Source organism: Sciurus carolinensis, chromosome 10 (genome assembly GCF_902686445.1).
Source record: "Sciurus carolinensis chromosome 10, mSciCar1.2, whole genome shotgun sequence".
NCBI classification, from domain to species: Eukaryota; Metazoa; Chordata; class Mammalia; order Rodentia; family Sciuridae; genus Sciurus; species Sciurus carolinensis.
The window spans coordinates 75,683,158-75,705,625 of NC_062222.1; the positions used below are offsets into that span (position 1 = coordinate 75,683,158).

Here is a 22,468-nt window from a genome sequence, read left to right on the forward strand (position 1 = left end):
AAAAAACAAAAGTTAATAAAATATTTTATCTGCATCAAAATATTCTTTGGAAACCCAAAATAAAAATGTACCATGTATGTTCTTTCAGGCTGACCTGTAAAAATCAGAAAAATACATAGTCCAGGCTATTTGACTTTCTGAAAATGTGGAATTCTAAATATCCCCTAAGCATAAAGCAAAAGGCTTCCTGAACTGAAGCACTGCGCTCCTTGTACCAGTACAAAGAATTCCAGTTCCATTCCTATCAAAAAACTTTTTTGCTTCAGTCAAACTGAAACAAATGACCTGACTTTTCATACAGTGTGAGTACAGCCAAAGCTGTGTCCGAAGATTTTGCTCCAGAGCTCTGAAGACACCTGTAGAAACTCCTGAGGGAAAAGAACGCTCTCTTGAGAGGCCCAGATCAGAGTTATCCGAAGCGAAACTTGAGTCTGTATTTCACTGTATTGGGACTTTTGCGAGGTGTAGATAGGGGAACCTTTGGCTTGACATGGGTAGGTGGCTTTTTCTTTTCAGGAACAGTAACGGTGAAAGAAAGTTCCGGCTGCTCAGACTGCTTGAATCTTGGCAGAAAGTGGGTGGAGACGTGCTGAGGTTTGACCCGAGGGCTGCAGCCACGTTTAGCTTTCCCTCGTTTATTCAGGGCCACGTACCACTCCCTCCCTGTCCTTTCAGTTCTGTGGGTCGCTGAAGCATAGGTGTTATAGCTGTTTTCTTGAAATCGCTCCCTGAACTTGCAGTCATCTGTAAATTTGGCCTAAATGGGTGGGAAAGAGAAAATTTAACTTGGAATATTTTCAGCATGTAATAAAATATGATGTCTCATACCAAAAAGGAAAAACCAAGAATTCTATTGATCCCTGGCTCTCCTACTTTATTCCCTGTTACAGAAACATATTTGCTTCTTTTATATTGCTTTAAAATTCTGTTTTTATTTCTATATTCCTACTTTATTCAACTTTGCAACTATGATTTCTGTTCATCATGTACTTAGTGACTGTTCATTTATATATATTTTATATATATGTATATATATAATATATATATACCAATGATAATTGGAACTCTTCATTTAAATACTAAGGACTCCTAATACATTTAAATGCTGTTACTATATTAACAGTACTTTGACATTTATAGTTGATTTTTTAAAAAATCATAAAGAAAAAAATCTATAGATAAGATTTTCCCTTTCTAGGTCACCAAGAAAATAAATAGAACTATATTACTAAGAAACAATTGCCTAGTAAAACATGAATTTATGTTTGAAGAAATGGGGTCAAATTACTCCTTTGAAACAAGCATATATTTTCATTGTTATCAGTGTAATTCATGCTGCTGAGAGAGAAGCATGTGGGCCTATTAATATTGCTTGTGTTAAGAGATCTTTAGGAAAAATATATCTTTACAATGTGATACACTAGAGTGTAGGAAAAAAAACATACCGGAGTCATTATTAACACCCTAGCCCCCCCCCCCACACCCCTCTCTCTCTCTCTCTCTCTCTCACACACACACACACACACACACACACACTATCTGGCCTTGAAATGTTCACACAATAGTGGAAAAGCAGACAAGCAGACGTCATCATGGTGCAGCTTAATAAGTGAAAATATGAATAGAAGTCTTCAGAGGTTACAATAACAACTTAGAGGAAAGGGTAGAGGTGGAAGAGAGGAGGGCAGAAAGTCTTCCTGAAAAGTTGACATCACGCAAGCAGGTGAAATGAGAAAGAATTTTCCAGGAGCAGGGACGGTATATTCAAGGGTCAGGGTCACACTTTGAGTACCTACAAGTCGTTTGGTGTGACTTCCATGTGGGAGGTATGAGGGAAAGAACAAGAGACAAGGCTGACAACATAGAGCAATACCAGACCAGAAAGGGCTTGGTTTGCTGTATTAGGGTTTGAAAGAATATGATAAGGGGAAGAGTGTGAGTGTGGGGCCAGACTGCTACTGGACATCAATTCTGCCACGGGAGCTCTTAGCCTTAAGCCCCTTATCCACAAGCCTTACCCCACAGGGCTACTGCGAGAATCAAAACTTTTTTTTGGAAAGGGATCTTAAACTTTCATCAAACTCAAGAGTCCATACCTTCAAGGAATTAAGAGTGTCTCTACCAGTCCAGATTCCCACATTTTACAATTCAGGGAGCTCCATGGCATAGAATACCTGGGGTTAGAAATACCAAATATTTTGTTCCCCATATAAAAAAACCACTAGTAACTATGTATTTCTATTTCAGACAAGATGTTATATACAGGAATAAAAGGGCCCTTTGCTCTTGTTTTTTCTAGTAATGTCAAACTTTTATCTGCAATATAGATCACAACACTGTAACCTGAAAGTCCGGATAATGCAAAGCAATTTACTAGACGTACTGTTGAGATGCATATGGAATTTTTGACTTGTGCCAAGTACTGACAATAACAGAAGACAACCTGGATCAGAGCATTTACAATAGCACATTTAATTATTTACATTTAAGTGCAATGAAGCTCCTTATTTGGGGGCTATGAAGCTATAGAACTAGATCTTCCCCAAGTCTTCTGGTGAATCTCTGGATTTGATCTCCAGCAGGTTAGAAGCAGGTGTGTTAAAGAACCACCTCAATGCCTGGCATTTCTCTCTTCCTGCCTCACAATGTGCTAGCCTAGGTCTAGGCCGAGAGTACAGCGATGATATCACTTTAGAAATCACAGTTATTGTTCCTATTTTTTATTTAAAAGATCTTCTTACAAGTTAAATATATATCTGTCTATAGCTGTTTAGCTCTTAAAACAGCTCTTCCATTTAATTAGATAATCCTAAAGTTTTATTTTAAAATAAAAGTTGTAGCCATCTGAAAAATTTCTGGCTCCCCAAGAGAACAAGCATTTTAGAAAGGCAGGGAGCATTTCATTAAAAAGAGTAACAGTGTCTGGGACTGTAGCTTAGAGGTTAAAAGGATGTGTGGGGGTGAAGTTTTTCTTAAAAGATATTTGGATAACTTTTCTCTATATGTATAGATAATACATTATATTATGTACTACGTATATAGACAACATTATAACTTGACCTGATTTTTACCTCTGTTTCATAAAAATAACAGTAATTACTTTATCCAATTCTGACAGATTTTAAAAGGTATTTAAAGGTATTATTTAACCTTGTTTATCCTTAAGTTAAAGAACATGTAATTTTTCAGTTAATGTGGCTGATGGGCATGTATACACACACACACACACACACACACACACACCATCACATATTTTCAAAAAATCTCAATTCCGGGCTGGGGTTGTGGCTCAGTGCTGAGAGCTTGCCCAGCATGTGTGAGGCACTGGGTTTGCTCCTCAGCACCACCTTAAAAACTAAATAAATAAAATAAAGTTATTGTGTCCATCTACAACTAAAATATATATTTTTTAAAAATCTCAATTCCATCTTAAAGTGTCTCATAACAGCGGAAATCTACTACTTCACCCACTAAAATTACTCTATCTAAAAATGTTCTTTTCTCCCCAAGTTTCTTATTCTTAAGTTCTTTTGTAAAAAGGAAACTTTTCAGGGGGTGATTTTTCAGGTTGTCAATTTTTCAAGGGTCATCTAATTGTCCCATGGAGTAGAGATGTTTGGAACTCTAAGGACCCACACACCACACAGCCCCTCAGCCACTCAAAAATCTACGTGAAAACAGGAGTAAAGCAGTCAGACTGTTTTGGCTTTCTTAATTGACTTCTAATTTAATGTTTTGTCTGAAAAAGTCTTCTAGCTCTGATGGAACAGAAGCATTTGACGCAACCACTTCAGCAAATTTTTTTGCACCAGGAGATCTAGTTTCTTCTTGAAGGATTGACTGCTCTTGCAAGCATTCCCAGCCTTGCTCTAATAAGATGGTGACTTTCAGCAGTACATCTCTGTATCTAATGTCATGCCTGGAGCATCTTTATTGCAGAGAGTCACCAAGAAGCATAGGTCTTAGGTGTAAGTATTAAAATATATACATTGACCATTAGACAATTTTGGACAAAAATTTTCCAGGCTAATTCTCATGCTTAAATTCTCCTTTGACTTTCATAAAAAGTTATTTAATAAACCATATGCTTTTAAATAATAGAGCTGCATTATTTCCATAGAAAAATAAAGATGCCATACAAACTTTTTCTATAATTGAGGTGTGAAGTAAGGAGATGAATCAAATTTCAAATAAGCTACTGAAATCAGAACTCCCATCATTTCACTGCCCTACCACCATCAGCCACTATAACAAAAACAATCATTAGAATGTTTGTTAAAAAAAACTATCTTTGTTTCAAATATATTTTGAATAAATTTAAATAATGAACTCAATAGATATTTATTGACTGTGTAACACCATGCTAAGCACTGTGGTGATTGCTACCCTTACAGAGGCATGGTCCTTCCCAGGTTCTTTGATGACTTAAATTATCTGTGTTTTCTCTTTAATTTTTCCTTCATCTCACAAATTACCTTCAATAAGTCATGCTTGTAAAATTAAAATAAAATGTCAAAATCAACAAAGTTTATGTAGTTTACTATACTCCTAATTATCAAAACAAATAAAACTTAGACACATTAAACTATGTTTGCTTGAATATCCAAATTATTTCAAGGAAAGCAAGCATACCGCTAAGGGAGACAAGAACTTTTTCGTCAGAAGATACAGTCTTTTTTTTCCTTTCTTTCTTTTTTTTTTTTTTTTTTTTTTTTTTGGTGTGTGTATGTGCTTGTTACGAGGAATTGAAACCCCAGGGGTGCTCTACCTACATCTCCAGCCCCTTCTTATTTATACTTTGAGACAGGGTTTGAGACAGGGTTACACTGTTGCTAAAGCTGGCCTCAAATTTGTGATCCTCTTTCCTCAGTCTCCTGAGTCACTGAGATTACAGCCATGGCCCACCGTGCCCAAGCTAAGAGGTACTTTCTTGACTCTAAATATCTCTTCACAGTGAAGAATACATTTGGAACAATGATTGTTTTTAGAAAGTTCAAATTCATTTCAAAGAAAGCAAAACTTAGATTACCTGGAATATTCCAGAAAAGACTAGTTCTACCAAATTGGAATTAAACAGAGGATCAATTAAACCAAGTAGGAAATCTCTCTAAAACAACATGGTTTTTAAAAAACTCCCCTAAAGCTTAACATAGTTTTGTTCCTTAGTAAATACCATATTCTGTGATGATTGAGAATCTTACGAAGAATGAATGGAGTCTATGCAAATACCAATTCTTATTATGTACAACTATAGAAATAAGCAGGCAGTATATGAAAGTGGAAGAGAGATAGGAGTGAATTTGTTTTGATGCCAGTATAAACCATGAAGAATGTGAGATTTTCTATTTCACCATTTTTTCTTTGATTTGCCTCTTTCTCCTGAAAAAACTTATAAAGTTAAAAAACAATCAGCTAAATCTAAACAATTAAAATGTTATGGATTAACATTCACTAATTCAAATATTATTATACAATGCAATAAAAGCAACCATTGTACTCTAAGTGAACCTTCCTTGCAGCATGCATTCCTAGTTCTGGTTCTTATACCTGCATCACTGCTCCTTGGCTTCCACCCCTAACCCCACCAATGAGGCTGCCTTGAACAGGTGCCCAAAGTCTATTCCATTTTGTATGGTTTTGCCCTGAGCGTTATGTACCCTCGGGGCTGCCTTTTACTCTTTACCACCTAAGCCCCACATGGTTCAGTTGTAGCCCTATCCTACCATGATATCCAGAGCATGGCCATCATTCCTGCTTGACATTAGACATCTCCCCATACTACATCTCAGTTTTTCCTACTTGACGACCAAACAAATATAAAACCTGGTATAAATAACAACCAACATGGTAATATAGTGAGGAATACCAACCACAGGATCTTTCTTCCAAACTTCATAAAGTACCCTAAAATTACTCAAGAATACAGTTCAAAATGCAGATTCTCTGAGATCTAACTCCAAAAATTACGTTTCAGTAACTGTGAGAGCTTGGACTCTTATGGTCAAACAGCATCCCTACTGATTTTGATGCAGGTGAGGTAAGAACCATACCAGGAGAAACATGGTAGAAGATGGGACTTTTCTTTCTGATATCTTTAATAGCTCTATAAAACTGGGCTATTGAAGGTTACTATGTGTCAAATGGCTTACCTATATTACTTAACTCTTCCAATAATTCATGACTATTAAAATTCTATTATCCGATTGTCAATCAGAGAAGTAAAGAAAATGGTCCACTTAAAGCCCACATTTATCCAGTGCCAGATTGGACCTATGAATTAAATTTCATCTTCTAATTCCTGTACTAAACTTCTTTCTATAACACTCTACAAACCAAGGCTGTCTCTCTTTTATTCAGTTTTATTGGCTCTGAAGTTGTTTCATGTTAAAACACTTATAAATAAAAAGTGCCACTCCCCAAATCATCAGAGAAATATAACACCATCCCTTGCTATAGGCAAACTTCCTCAGTAAGGTAGGCCCTTTCTCCAGACTTCACAGTGCAAATTTAAAGAAAGGGAAGAACATTAAATGGCAAAGGCAGAGCCTCATACTCATTAAAGGCCTGAATTACTAGGCATTTGATTTTACTATGTGAAGTGAAAGTCTTATAGGGCAAAGGAAATCTCTAGGCAAATGTCTTGATATAGTGCATGGTCTTGACTGGAAGAGAGAAACTTATGAGGTTTTTTTTTTAACGATGATGATAAGTATTGCTCAACCCTCCATTTCCCCTTTCAGTGAACATACCCAACTTTAGGGACTACTAACTCCTCCTCACTCTGCCCCCAGCACAGGAAGTCCAGCCCAGATTCTCCTCCTGACAAGCCAGCTGGCACCCTCCGAAATCAGGAAAGGAGGATGTTCTAGTCCTTGCTCAGGGCTGATCAAGCACACATTCCATGCCTGTTTCGTAAACTCTGCAATTAGCTTTCCTTCCAAACATGATCCCCTAAAACCCTTCAAAACAAAAATAATTCCAATGCATGCTTGCTTCTCTCTGTATCTTTAAAACAAGCTGACATGTTTTCCCCCAATAGACAATGAACTAGCACACATAATTTATGAAAATGTTGAAGAATACACAATAACCACCTTTCACAGGATTTCATATTTTTTAGGGGGGAAAAGAGAAGATGGATTCTAGGCTCTAAAAGAATTACAAGATTATGACCCTTAGGAAATCCTTGCTTTTTAAGAGCAAAAAGATGAGAATTTGGCTTTCAAATTAAGTTCCTTGGAAAAAAGAAAACTTAGTAGCTAGTTAAGGGGCTACTATATGCACAAAAAGTCTAGATCCAATGGGAATATCTTCCATGATAAATAGAATGTGGGTCTTTTCTAAATAATTGACCTCAAAATCAGAAAAAAAGAGATGGAGGATCATCCACCAGCTTCAAATTCAGGAAGATCTGTTTTAACTTTTAATCGCTGAACACTTAAAAGTGTTCTATATATATTATCTCATTTACAACACTTAACCATTCCATAGATTGCTACTATAATTTTCCTACATTTATTGGTTGATAAAGTCAAGAAATAGAAAGAGTAAATACAAGGACACAGTAAAGTGGTGGAGTGTGATTCGGCCTTGGGTGATCTAACCACACATTCAAGGGCTTTCATCTGGACCCGCCCTCAGAAGAATCCAGAAAGACTCTCTAGGGATCTTTCAATAAGTATCCCAATCCTGAGAGAGAGCAGAAACAGACAGGGAATGGCACTTAGACTCAGAAAGTGCCTCAGCATGGGAATGTGTTGAGAGAAGGAGCAGAGGCCACAGCAATGGCTCTGACTAACCCTCATGGCTCACTGGGAAGTAAATACCTCCTCCTACTCTCTATGATTTCTGACACATTTTGACAAGGAGAAGACCATACAACTTCATCCTATAAAGAATGTTGAAAAAACCTGCATGGTAGGAATTTGACTGTGTTGCATATTTAGAGTAAATCAAAAGTTTCAAGGAAAGTTACATGTGAATGAGAGGCTTGAATGAGCAGTGAGGCCAGCTCATTTATACAACAGAAGTTCAAATGAAACTACTCTCAAAGAATTAAAAAACTCAGCGCAAAAATGAAATCAATGTTGCCTTAATCTACTGACTCTGGACTATTTCAGTTTGACATCTCTGGGTCCACTGATGATGGATGAAGCATTTACTAAAAGATTTCTGTGGACAAAACCAATCTTTTCTGTTTTCAGAGTTCATCCTGAGAAGATTTCCCTAAGCAACACTTCATCACATTGGATAACCAACATTTGTAAAAGTCTCTGATTCATTCTGTGGCAGACATATCCCTTCCTCTCTGGACTCTAAAATCAAGTAAAGACAGAAGTAAAGGGGACAGGAATGGAGGGGAGTCAGTACAATAAAAGCATTTTGAATCAGAAAGAGAGAGAAAGCTAGGAGGAAATTTGTAACTTTACGTATTCAAAATTGTTCACTCGTTTAGGTATTAAAGTGCTATAAATATTCCAAGGATGTGCCATAGTATTCATTTTTTACAAATTATGTGAAAATATTATTAAATCATGGACTTACTAATTCCTATAAATACATGAAAACAACACAATTGGTTCCAAAATATAAAGTCTTGCTTCAAGCTAACTTTTATGTGCCAAGCACTGTAGTGTTTAAAGAGAGACAGAAAATTGTAAGAGGATATAGTTCTGGCTCAATAACTTGTTAACTGTTTAACCTTAGGAAAATAATTTAACATCTCAGGTTCTTTCCTCACCTCATTATCTAATGAGATAATGTGAGTGAAAGAGCTTTTACAGGACTCTGAAAATCCATTATCCCTGCCTGGTAACTATTTTTTTTTTTTTTTCCTTATACCAGGAATTGAACCCAGGGGTGCTTAACCACTGACCAACATCCCCAGCCCTTTTTTATATTTTTTTATTTAATAACAGGGTCTGGCTGAGTTGCTCAGGGCCTTGATAAGTTGCTAAGGCTGACTTTGAACTCATGATCCTCCTGCCTCAGCCTCCTGGATTGGTAACTAATTTATGAAAACCAAGTTGAAATCTACAACTATCCATGAATATTTCTCAAAGAAGTGGGAGACTACTTTCCCCAGAATGATAGGAATACTTTACATTTCTACACTTACTCACTACATTTACCCTTTAGATAAATTTAAATGCTCCTGCACAATTATTAATTTAAAGTAACTCACAAATTACACTTCTAATCCTTAAAGTATGAGCTTTTGGCCTTTTGGGTGATGATGCAATTTTATAAAAATCAAAACTAAATCAAATGATCAGATTTAAGTTATGAAAACAATTTTTTAACATGTTTACCTAGAAGCAGAAAACAGGAAAGAAATCAGCTGGGCATAAAAGTGATAATTGCCAGGATTAATACTATTTCTGAATTCAGCTTCTTTAAAAATAAATCACTTTATAATTTAATTAGGTTTCCATATAGAGAGAAAGTATACTAATAAAAGCTCAAATAAGACAAAGTGGGATTGAACAATTGGTTTAAAAAGAATCCACATAATCATAGGGCTTAATTTTTTTATCTACAATTCAGCTCAAAGTCATCAGAATGACTTTTATATCAAAGAGCTTCAGTGAGTGACAAGAGCAAGACTTGCTTTGTACTGTTTAAAAGTCATTATTCCATGAAATAACTTTAGCCTGCCAAGATGAAAAAGAATAACAGATGCTGTTTTTGCATTATCTGCATTATTTCCACCAGTCATCCTTAGACATTTGGGTCAAATTTCTAGAAATTTGTTACTTGCATTTGACAGAGGAATCATGTATCCTAACCTCTCAGTTTGACCTTTCTAATTGGCATCCATTTATAATACTTTGCTTTCTATGGCAATTATCCTTAAGCTGGTCCAAGTTGAATCTATTTTTTGCATGTACCAGTGCATAAATCAGAATGTTTTCAAAGTGAAAATTTTCATGCACAACAAACAAACCAATGAGAGAAATTTTCTTTATATACATCATATATTATTATGATGCTTAGATTTTGAAGGTGTTTCAATCTATTACAAACCTTAAAGTAGACTGGGGAAAAGTTACTCTGTTCTGATATGTTTAATTAGTATTTTCTAATCTGTATGTGGATTTTTAAAAAGTCACATGTTATTTTTTAATAAAATGAAATGTTTGACTTTTTCCACAGTTATGCAGAATTTTGTCCCTTAAAATACATAAGTGAAAAACATCAAAGATTTTTAATTGCTCAATCAGATCAATTATTTTATAAATACTATATTGTAGCTTGCTCTAGAGTATAATAATGAGTCTAAAATATGAAATAGGTGAATCATTTTATAATTTTTGCACTGAATGATTAAAAAGTTTAAAACAAAGGAGTTTTCCACATATCTTAATAAACTGAGATTTTAGTAGTTTATTATAGTTATACTACATTTAGTTTACTACATATACTAATAGGCAATATTTATTCATTACAATAATACCAACATATGAATACTGTTCTAAGTACTTTATATGTATTATTTCATTTGATCCTGAAGTAACTATAGAAATTGCTCCAACTCTACCGCATCCTTCAACATTATTCACAAATCATCTTTATCTAAAGGAAAGAAAAATTATAAAGATCTTACGCATTTAACCAAGTGCAATTCTCAAAGATCTAGATAAAATAAAAATAATAAATAGTAAATTTCAATTAACTGCATTCAACTAAAAGTTTCATACACTTTGAAAATTGGAAAGGTGATATTTCAGCAATTCATTTAAGAGTTAAAGGACTAACTTCAAAAAATAATTTTTTAAATTATTTGATATGAGGAAAGTTAGTATACCACAGAGAAAATACAAATCACTTTTAAGTACCATGCATACACAATAATACAAATACACAGAATCAGAGTGGGAAAGCTAAGCTATACGTATTTTATTACCTATAAAATGTTTTAATATTTACCATGTGATGGGCATTGTAATAACAAAGCAAAAAAAGGAGTAATTTATAAATTGATGACAAAATGTGTAAGTGGTGTGAAGAAATTTTTAAAGTGCAAAATTAGTCTTTATAGCATTAAGAAGTAATTATATTTGATGTAAAAAAAATCAAAAAAAAGATCTCAAATTCATCAAGTAAAATTTTTCTATGGATGGTTAAAGACTTCTCATTACTGGCTTCTTCCCTTCCTACTTGTTAATATGAAAATATGTTATACTACTTAGACTCAGTTTTTAACATTGTGAATAGTTTGTAAAATTAAACAAGAAATTCATTTTACTGAACACACATCATCACCACAAACATGAAAATTTAAAATGTTATGCAATGTTTTCAGACTACTCTGCATTTGCACCCTTTTAAGAAATAAACAATGGCAACCACTTTGAAAAGTTTTTTCCCAAATACATTTACCTTTAAAACTTTTTATAGACTCTAGTATCTTTTTAAATCAATAAAACAGTAAATGACTAGAGACACACATACAATTCTCTTGGATTTATGTGCTTATAATTTTACCCAAAACAAATTTTCTAAGCAGGTCATTTGTCTTTTCTACCAACTCGGAAGATCATTTTATTCTGTGTTACAAATGTAAAATCTCCATAACACCTTTAACAAGTATAAAGTGGTTCTACTTACACTTGCATGGAGTTTTCCTTTTTTTGACATCGCTAAAAATTTGTTGCTGAAAACTCCTCGTATTCCTACAATCCCCTGAGACACAGCAAATATTTCCAAAATACCTAGGATGACAGAAATCCCAAAATAAAACACAGACTCTTCTACATATCATTGCGAAGAATTAAATTTCTAAATAGATTCTTGCCATTCTTTATTACTGCTGTTGAAAAAAGAATTTAATATTTAACATTCTTATTACTTGTGACATTCACTTTGTTTAAAAAAATAGCTAGTGTATAATTATAATGCACCAATGAAAATATGGAAAAAAATTATTATACAAGTATTCAATTTAAAATGATTAATTGCAAGATTCAAAAAATCTGATTCTGTGTCATCAATAATTCTTCTTATTATTTTTTTTTGCAAATGCAAACTGCTTTTAGTATACAATGTTTGGCAACATAATCTTTTCAAGTTCTAAAAAATCAGAAAGGCACCGTCTGTGAATTTTTAAAAAAATAACTTCCATCCACTATTTTTCCATCAAAGATAATATGCTATTTTTTTAAATATTCAAGCATAACATGATCTCAAATTAGTGTAAACCATTGGAGCCTGGAAAATAACATTTATAAAAAGTAAATCCCTCTAATCATCACAATTCAAGTATAAATAAACATATACATACTCAATTATTTAGCAAGTAGCTCATTTAAAGACTACACATAACAAGATACTGAAAACATTATAAATAACATTGGCTCAACACGTGCTTTATGGATTATATTTTTAAACATCTTGCACTTGAATCATTTCCTGGAAAAAATTAATGAGATATTTTATTACATTATTATTTATATTTTGTATTTTGTAACTAGTATTATCAAGTCAATGTTGCTATCTCTCCTATAATAATTTCAAAGTCCACATCCACTGAGTCAAGGGAATTGCTCATCACGGCTCACAGAGTATTTTAAGATGAAACCTATAATCTGCATCTAATTGAAAAGGCTGCCCATTTATCATAACTCACATATAATGTCATACAGACATGAGAAAAACAGTGATTTTGTTGATTACCTACATCAAATTGCATAGAAACAAAGAAGACTGAAATAATATAGTCACCAGAGCTAGTAAAGGATCTGTCCTAGAAAGGAACAAAGGAAAAAGAAAAAAAAAGAGGGAAGCAAGGAAGGAAGAAGAGAGGAAATGACAACACCTTAACTTGCCAGTCTGTATTGTTCCAAGCATATATACTAATTTAGGATATCCAAAAAACTCTGCTAAGTAAAAGAGTTCACCTGATTTCTTGCAATAGCAGTCTTTCTCTGGAGTATTTGAAGAACATGTAAAATTATTAAATCTACAAAAAGGAGAATAAGCACATTCATATGAATAAATATATTGAGCACTTACATTGCACAATGCAAGCTGAACCCCTCTAATTGTAACAAATACTGCTGCTTACTTATTCAACTTAGTTTCTTTAAAATACTTGATCAGAAAGCTCATCAGGAAAACGGAATGCCTGAAAAAGTATTTTTTGTTATAAACATTTTTAGCCCAGAGGAAATAAAACACATCTCAGAAAAACTGAAGCTACTGAATTATTAATGTTTCTTTTAATATATACAAACAGATCAGCTGAAAACTGTTTAAAAGGAAGTACTCTTACTTTCAGGAAGAAACTGTTAAAGAAACTGGTATCCCATACATCATTTCCTTCCAAATGTTTTCTGCTATTTACAATAGATTTTTCTATAAAAAGTTTTTGACTGAAATACATACACAAAGATTTAGAAGCATTGTCATTTTATCAAATAGTAGCAAAGCACACAAATGCCTGGTAAGGGTAAATACACTACATGGAGAGCAGTGTGCATAAATAAATATACTGCTATAGTATATAGGTAGGGAAAAAGTAGTGTATTTAACTTTACAAAGTTAAATCACAGAGATGCAATATGTTTTAATAATATTCTTACTAAAATATAACTGAATATTTTATAAAGTTTTTTTTTCTATCAGAATTACAGAATGATATTGAAAACATCATTAATGTATTTAGATATTGTTAGGAACCTGCTTGTGAGTACTGCGTTCAAATAAAACAAGAAAGGGAAAATATGAGAAATAAAACATGTGGAGTGATAAATACAAAAGAGACAATTTGGAGTTGCTAGAGAGACTTGGTTTTGTTTCCCCCAATTTATTCAAGGTTTTGGAGAGTCAGAAATTCTTGATTCCATTCTCTGTGACATTACCTGGTTTTATAAATGCAAACTGATTGTATATTAATGAAAAATGTATGGTAGTATTAAAGATAAAATTCTCAGAACAATATGTGTTTGAAGCCTAACTTTCAAGATGTTGAGATAAAAGAACTTTATAAATAATTACTGAATAAAAATACTACTGCTTTGCTTAAGTAAACTATTGCTGTCTGACAGCTAGTATACTCTATTATTTAAGAAAGACCCATTTTGACTCATTTAATTTTTATCTCAACACAGTATACATTCTGCATGCATGTTATGCACAATTTGCATTGCAATGAATTTTAAATATGGGGAAGAGGAAATAATATATGTCAAAGTTATTATTTTATTACTCCATGGTTTATTTTCTTACAAAATGAGGTGTTGCCTGAGAATGGAAAGATTTTATCATTTTAAGAAAATTATATTTAACTGGAAGCTTAAAAATACACTTTCACATATATCATTCTATTCAATATAATGAAGAATAGAGGAAAGAGAAAGATGAAATTAGGTGGAATAATTATTTTTCAAACAGGCAACTTTGGTTGACCTTTTAAATCTGAATATAATTAAGGACTAACATTGGGGACATGTTAAGATTATAATTTCCACAGTAATGTCAGCAGTGATTTTACAATGCCTTATCTCCTAGAACACTGGAGCAAATTCTATAGGCATTGCTTACAATTCAGTGTCCTGCTTCCCATCCCCAAGAGGTCACAGGCCTATTTTATCTATTTTACTATGCCAAATCTTAGTAACTTACTAAAGAATTCTACATATTTTATACCTATGTGCATTAAATCACATATAGATAAAATCCCAGGAAACGTTTCTCTAACATTGACTTTTTTAAAAATTTCAGTGATTTCTACACCCTTGTCATTAGGAGTCTGTGATCATAAACTTTATGCAAACTTATGGATACCAAAATAGTATCCTTACACAAAATTGTGGGAAACAAAACTTGTGTCACAGATCATAGATAGTCAATGATTGTCTGTCACATTGAATTGTCTTCTTTGACCTATTGGCTACCTCTCTTTTCCCATGATAAAGGACTTTCTGCTCATGGGGGGACACAGGTTTTTCACTCTCCTGTTATTGCAGCCCTCTCCTATTTGGAGTGGGGAGATGCTCAACATAAATTAACTCACATTAAAGTACTAGTGAATGGTGTGTTATCTTTCCAGTACAGTGTTCCTATTTAAGGGGATTAAAAGAAGAGGGCAATGCTTAAAAGAAGGAAGTAGTCTTTCTTGGTAGAATTTCATGGTTGACATCCAGGTTGAAGGAAGCAAGAATTTCTTGGTATCTCTCAGATCCACTTACCTACAGGGATAGTTATTCCTAAAGAAGTTTATCTCAATGAGAAAACACCTATCTAGATTTTTGAACTTATTTCTTTATAGATATTTTTAATAAAATAGTGCTCTATTGATGGTGGCAATACAAGTATTATAGATTTGGTGAATAAGATATAGAAAAACACAGATATCCCATGTATTCGGAAGCTTTCAACAACCCATCAGAAAATTCCTAGGGAAAAATATTTAAAACTGAAGTTTCTCTACTTGTATCCTTAAGGCAACAGATATGCTGTGCAAAGTAATCAGTGTGAATCTTGAAATATCCAATTTAGCAGTCTTAGTTGATTAAATTCGCAACAAAATCTCCACTTAATTTTTCTGCACAGAAGATACAGTTTCTGGTTTATCTAGAGTTGATCGATCATCTAGTATGTATGACTACATGACACCAAAATTGATAGTTAATTCAGATTTTAAATAATCAGTTAAATTGAGGGTTCAATTAGTCAAAATATGTGATTAGAACTTTCATATTTTATGTGAGTGCTTTGGTTTTGTGTAGCCTTAAACTTTTCCTTTCTGAATTGATTTCTTATTCTTTGGTGGCCCAAGATAAGTCAACAGAAACATTGTTTTAAAACTAAATTTGCAAACATATAAATTAAAGCAGATCCATGTTTCTACGTACTGTTTGCCTCTTATCATTTGTCTTCTCTTTCCCATCTTTCTTCATCTTCCCCAGTATTTCCTTATAATAATGTTTCTATATAGTGAACTTGATTCCATTACCTGTCTTCAAAACTTGGAATTACTATCATATAAGAGGAACTAAGACTGTATTAATTGATACACCTAAAGAAATTATGTTTCAAAATCTATGGCCACAGTGTGCTTCTGATAAACTAGGAAATATTCACAATTTCCAAAAGTATTTATTATCAAATGAAAATTATGAAATACATATATGTTCTATCTAACAAATCTTACTGGATTTAAAAGAACTCATTAAAATGAAGTTTCATGTCAAAACTTTGGCTTTCTTCTGAAGTAATTGACTTATAGTAAAAATAATGTTTTTCTATCATTGCCAACTCACAGACAATAGAATTAAAGAAAAGTGATGTATCCTGTATGTCCTTGACCTAACTCAGTCTGTCTTGTGAGACTTAGACAAATGTTTCTTCATTTATGTTCTAAACAACAGTCCAGGACCAACACCTTAGTTTATATAAATATCAGGAACCATCAAGTGCTGCCTTCAAAGAAGTAAGTGATCAACTGCAATTAGCAAACTGCTGCTTCTCTTTCATAGCTATCTAATGGCAGAGACCAGCTTTAAATTTCCAAATTACATGTCGTCCTACAAAACATGAGACATTCTATATACATTCTTAATTGAACAGTGGTAGCAAATTTTACAAAGTAGGATTGACATGACAAAGCAGCCAATCAATATGACGTGAAGTTTAAGTTGTGCTTTCCTCTGTGAGAAAAATCTATGGAAAGCAAAACAAAAGAATAACAACAAAATTGAACAAAAGTAACCAAAATATCCTGCTTAGTGAGTTGGGCATACCATATTGAGTGCATAAATGAATGAATAAGTGAATGAAACTAAGTGAAAGACACAGAGACTAAAACTCTGAGGGGCTGTTTAAAACTGGCATAAATTAGGAATTGTTACATTGTGTTATTTAGGCACTGTTTAGAAAATATCTCTGCTCTTTTGTAGATATCTTTTGATATGGATTTTAAACTAAATTGTACCTTGGAAATAACAGGTAGTGGTCAATTTCTTCAGCTGAATGCATTCTTTGTTCATCTGTTCTCCTTTCCCTTCCTACAACTTCCTCCACTAGCAGGGCCTAAACTGCAAAAATCTTTGACTCCTATCTTGTCTGAGGAGAACAGGGTGATTATCAAGGGAATGAGTATTGCTCTCAGAGATCTCGAGCACACACAAAACCACCCTAGATACACTTTTTAGCTCCCTGAGCTCCAACTTATTGCTTGCTGCCTACTATTTTTTGGGTCTTCCCTTGAGCACACAAAGATTATCCAGTTGGTGCTGATTTCCTAGAAAAACCAAAAGAACAGAATAGAGAGAAGTATTCCTGTTTAAAGAGAGAGAGAGAGAGAGAGAGAGAGAGAGAGAGAGAGAGAGAGAGAGAAGGTAAGATTGCTGAAGTGGAGAATAAGCTCTGATGTGTGAAGAAGCAGAGTTGAATGGGACCAAATGAGAAGGATAAATAGAAATACTGAAACAGGTATAACTTTGGCTGACCCTGAAATTTCAGAAAATTCACTTTCACTCCAACAGACCGGACCTCGATCACCAAAAGTGGGCGTTACTTGATAAGAGTAAAATGAACCCTAAAATATGAACATAGGCTCCTTGGAAGAGCATGCAGGAGGCGCTGGTCTCCCTGCGGTGTGTGTGTGGGGGGGGCCCTCTTTGACTAGGTGCTCCAGACAACTCACCACGTGCGCTACATTCAGCTGGAGTCCACTCGAAAAGATTAAAGAGACTCAGAGGTCAGGTGTGGAATGAGCCTGTCCTGGAGCAAACCACCAGGTTTTACACACCCGGCCCTCTTAAGCCCACTGGAGCAGGCTTTTCAACCAGCCACCCGCTGATATCTGCACTTTCAATCCGGCTTCACAGGCCCCTGCCAGATTGTCAGCCCGGCAGTGAAGCATGAGCTCCTCCAGAGCCTGGAGGAGTCTCCTGGCCCGTGGGGTTTTAGGTCTGAGGCAGAACAAGTCAGATACACCGGAGAGCGACCAGACTGACTCCAGGGCCAGGTGACTACGCAGCACTATCTCCTGGTCACTTTTCAGCTCTTCCTGGATACTCAGAGGTGGATTTATCTGTTGAACTAACACACTCGGGAAAAGGGATCAGAACCTATCGCGGAAAAGCCTCCCAGAGGATTGCCCTAATTCTGCGCACAGCCTCAAATCACTTCTCTTCGATGCCTAGAAGCGGGGAGGGGAATACATGGAGTGCCTGCCATGGTCTAGAAACTCAGGAGTGGAAGGGAAGAATAGAAAAGAAGGAAGAGAGAACGCAAATGAAGAAAAACTCACAAAGAAAATTTAGAACTTGTTTTTTTAAAAAAAAAAATCCTGCACAATTTGTACCCATAACAAATGAAACCTTTTCTGTGTTTCTTTTAAAATACTTTCCCCTAATTGTCCTTGGAGACCAAGGATGTCCACACTCCTAAAGAGGTATTGCATGGTCTCAAGACACTAAACTGTTAAACATCACTAGCGTTAATACTTGCAATGTCCATCACATCTCTCTCTCCAAACGTGTCCAGTTTTCCAGATAGCTGCCTTCTTCCAAGGAGAATCTCTGCGCTTTCTCTCTTTCTCTCCCCCTCCCATATATACTTCTATACACGTATACATGTGTATATGTATATACATATGTGCAATATATACATATATTAATTGAGAATTTATAGTAACGGTTGGAGAAGGGAAGTATTTGAGATTTGATTCCTCTAAAAATAACTTCAGCTATGTACAGGAAAAGGGGGAAGTACTTTGATACCTAATAAAAAAAGCCAACATAGTTCATAAGTACAAGGTAAAGAGAAATTAAACAAGGAAAAGTTAAGAAAATGGGGGGGGGGGGTTTCTGCAGGTATGGTTGGAGGATCATCTTTGGGGCCCGGCATCCTGGAAACAAGGTGCCTGTCTGGCTCCCGTCTCTGGGTAACCTACACCTCAGGAATCGCCATTCCTCTTGCCCAGCCCAGGAGAGGAGTGCATATGAGTGCACCTTGTAGATGCACGTACACTCAACCCACCGGCTGTTCCCAGGACCAGCTGCATGCCAGGAGATGGGGCTCCAGAAGAAGCTCCTGTGGCCCAAGGAACACCGACTCTCCCTCTGGAACCTCCCATGGTCCGCCTAGGACATGTTTTGTAGGCGATCGAGCAACTTACTTAACATATTGGCTTCGTGGGAGCCATTGACTTTGCCATCCGGGTAGATCTGCAGATGAAAACCGATGCCCACTCTGCAGTAGAGGCTGCCAGTCCGGCGCCCCGAGGGGCTCCACTGGAAACTGCTCTGCTCCAAGCCGCTTCCTTGGTTGCCCAGAGAAGCCGCGGGGGAGGAGGAGGAGGAGACAGAAAAAGACCTGGAAGACGTCGTGCCACTACTGCTCTGGCGGCTGCCGGAGTCTCCCGGGTTCCTATCTGTGGTAGCGGGTCCGGATTGCCCTTTGGAGGCAAGATGCTTCTCCCCGTGAGCCCAAGCGCTGAAGATCAGGTGGCTGAGGAAGAGGAGGAAGAGGAAGGACAAGCTCATTCTTCCAGCCGCGGGGGTCCTAAGTGCATCTTGTGGGGCTGCTCCTGGGCTCTGTAGCCCCCGCGCGGCTGCGTGCCTCTGGCGCTGCCCCCCTCGCCGCACTGGGTGGACATAGCCTCGGGGAAGAGAGAGGGAGTGGGGGAGAGAGAGAGGCCACCCGAGCGGATCTCGGCGCTGGCACCGGGATATTTATAACGCCAGTGATCTCACTGCTCTGTGCACGCCTGCGAAGCTTCCCCTCACCCGCCGCTTTGTGTACTCACTGGCCGGTGCGGGGAGGGAGCCCAGCCGTCCCGGGGGCGGGGGGTTGAAGGAGGGAGGAGATGGGAGAGAATGAGTGGGAGGAGAAGCCGGGCGGAGAGAAGCTGCACCCCGGACGCTGGGTGCGCCCACACCAGGGCAGAGCACCCCAGCAGTTCTCACGCGCCTCACCGCCCCCCCCCCCCGCAACTGGGGCCAACGCCGCGCAGGATTCAGCTCCGGGCCAGCAGTTGAGTCCTTCAGGGACACCGACTGGAAGCCGGAGTCGAAACGTGGAAATGATTTTCATCCTCTCCCATCTCTACAGCGCACTTGTGCCCAGTAAGGCACTCAAGCCTACCCATGATCCGAATTCCAGGTTCCTCACCTTTGTCTAGTAGATCCCATTAGATGACCCCTCCCCGGGGAACCCTTCGGACCGCTTAGAGTGCTTTAGGCGGGAATCCAAAGGGGATTCGCAGCACAACTTGGAAAGGCTTTGGTGTGGCGCGGTTGGGAGAAAAAGTCGGTTAGTGATTCATTAAAGAGCTAAGGAATGGGTTTATACAGCATTTAAAAAGCCACCCTGAATCATTAAGCCACGACTTGAGCTGCTCTTCAGTTGCAAACTCTCGGTCGCGCTGAACATTATGCCAAATTTGTTTTTTCTCCTGGTTCTGTACTCTGGTGGGTAGCTGAGCTGTCACAGGTACGCGCTCATGCGCGCGCGCTCGGACCCAGGGTAGGGGCACTGGGTCTGGGCACCAATACATGTGACTGACTGCCCAGTTGTCCTCTCTCGCCCCAGGATCCCCTTGGCAGGAAGGATTAGCTGAAGGCTCGCTTCAGCTTACTCAGAGCTGCCATTGACTGAAGGACCGACCCCAATGAATGATTAATGACGCGCGCGCTGTATTTCAACCCCAGGAAACCTGAGAACAGAGAATTTCCCTGTACGCAATGCCCCGACTTTTATTTATCTGAGAAATATACCTGACTTGCATTCTTGGAATATTTCTGTCTGAAAACATATCTGAAGCTTTAACCTAAGTTGATACATTATTCATTGGTCATTTTAATGAAAAGGCAGTGGTACTGACCAATAAGATCAATTTTGCATAAGCCAAGCTGATGCGAAGATATGGCCTTATATCCATTATTGAGTATCCGCTTAAGATTTCCTGTCTCAGTAATGAAAAGCATATCAAACATATGTAGATTTTTTCAGAATTGGGAATTTTCCATGTTCAGAGTACTTAATATTAAGGAAGCTGTAAAACAGACCAGAGGGAAGCCACTGTGGGGAAGAAAGGGCACATAACATGCAGAAGTACATAACATGGGGGCACAGTGTCCCTGACATGCTATATAAATCCTGTCCAAGAGTGAACATTCTTTCTGCTGTTCCAAGGGCAAGCTGTATGCTTCTGGCTTAACCAGGGTGGGAAGATCTTTAAGGCAACCCTAAAGTGGATATTGAGAACAGTAACATGGTCCCTGAGGATGATCCACTTGACTGAGGCACCTCTTTCTAGGATGAATGATCTATCATAGGATGCCAAACTTGGGTGCTGTGCCTTCTGAAATGATGTCCTTGGGTCTGTGATAAGGCTGTCCGGGTTTAAGGCATGTAGGTGCTTCTGAGTGCCATCAGTAAGTTCCCTTGTGCATCACAGTCTCCTGCATGTGTCTAAAGTGGCAAAGATTTTCCAGAGTATATATGGTCTCTCGTTTCTCCCCTTCCTCCTGTTGAATGAGTAGGAGAGTGACTCCTGTCCCAGATACTAAATCAGTGCCCTCTCTAAAAGTATAGTGGAGTGGAGGAGCAAGAGAACTCTGGGGTCCAGGTTTCCAGAGTGAGATTGGCCTCTTGTCTTTTCTCCAGCCTCAGCTTCACCAAAGCAGCAGTCTTTGTATTAGTCTGTTCCCTTGCAAAAGCCAAGTTGAGGGTCAAATTTTTGTCTGTGGCTGGGAGTATTTCTCGTCTAGCATGACAAGTTCCTAGGTTCCGTCCCCAGCACTGAAAAACAAAAACAAAGTCCTTGTCTAGGATAACCCAGGAAGTCCAAGACACCTGCTCAGGTTTCAGTCTACCTCAATCTGGAAGGTGAAAGATACACTCTTTGGGTCCCAGGAGGAGCCACAGCAGAGGGGATGGGGAAGATGTTGTGGGCAGTGATTAAATTTGGCAAACCAGACCTCAACACTCAGTTCTTCTATATGCACTTAGAAGTGAACCTCATCAAGCACACAAGCAAGTAGGATGAATGCCATTCAACTTTCAAAAATTTTTACTGTGAGTGTAATGCAAATGTTTGTAAATCATTGCTCTAATTTATCTGATGCCTCCCAAGAAATAATTAAGCAAGTTAATCTGATGGATTTTGCATATTTTACTCTTGTTATAGTAAGAGGGTGAACATGAATTGGGGTCACATAAAAGTCCTGCAAAAGCTGAACAGTGGAACTGAGGAAGAAAACAGCGCGCCTGTTAGTCATCTGAGCTGCCAATCCTCTCCCTCCGCAGCTCCGCAGAAATAGGAAGCAGTTGCCCCTGCGTTCCCGAGCTGCGACTGCGGTGGCCTACCACCTGCCTAACCTCGGTAGCTGATCTCCGCCCAACGTGCATTCACAGCCAGTCTGTAGTGGGGTATGTGTGGAGGAGATCTCATTTCACTGTCTCTTCTTTTCCAGGCTTTACTCCCATAAGTTCCACCCAAAAGAGAGCGCAA

At 37.2% G+C, this 22,468-nt stretch overlaps 1 protein-coding gene across 1 annotated transcript; it reads right to left on the reverse strand.

The window, feature by feature from the left end:
* Positions 1-311: 311 nt before the first annotated feature.
* Fgf5 (fibroblast growth factor 5) lies at positions 312-19,496 on the reverse strand. The gene is made up of 3 exons (XM_047567282.1): positions 19,130-19,496; positions 11,611-11,714; positions 312-757 (listed from the first exon to the last, which is right to left on the reverse strand). Exons 1-3 carry the CDS (start codon positions 19,494-19,496, stop codon positions 410-412), a joined length of 819 nt encoding a protein of 272 aa, XP_047423238.1. The 3' UTR covers positions 312-409.
* Positions 19,497-22,468: the final 2,972 nt, after the last annotated feature.

Excerpts from the sequence above, each read along its gene's own strand:
- Fgf5 (XM_047567282.1), bottom strand. The coding sequence starts at position 19,496 with ATGAGCTTGTCCTTCCTCTTCCTCCTCTTCCTCAGCCACCTGATCTTC. Across the intron at positions 11,715-19,129 it reads CCACGAAGCCAATATGTTAA|GTATTTTGGAAATATTTGCT; the intron begins GTAAGTTGCTCG and ends CTGTCATCCTAG. Across the intron at positions 758-11,610 it reads AAGGAAAACTCCATGCAAGT|GCCAAATTTACAGATGACTG; the intron begins GTAAGTAGAACC and ends CCACCCATTTAG.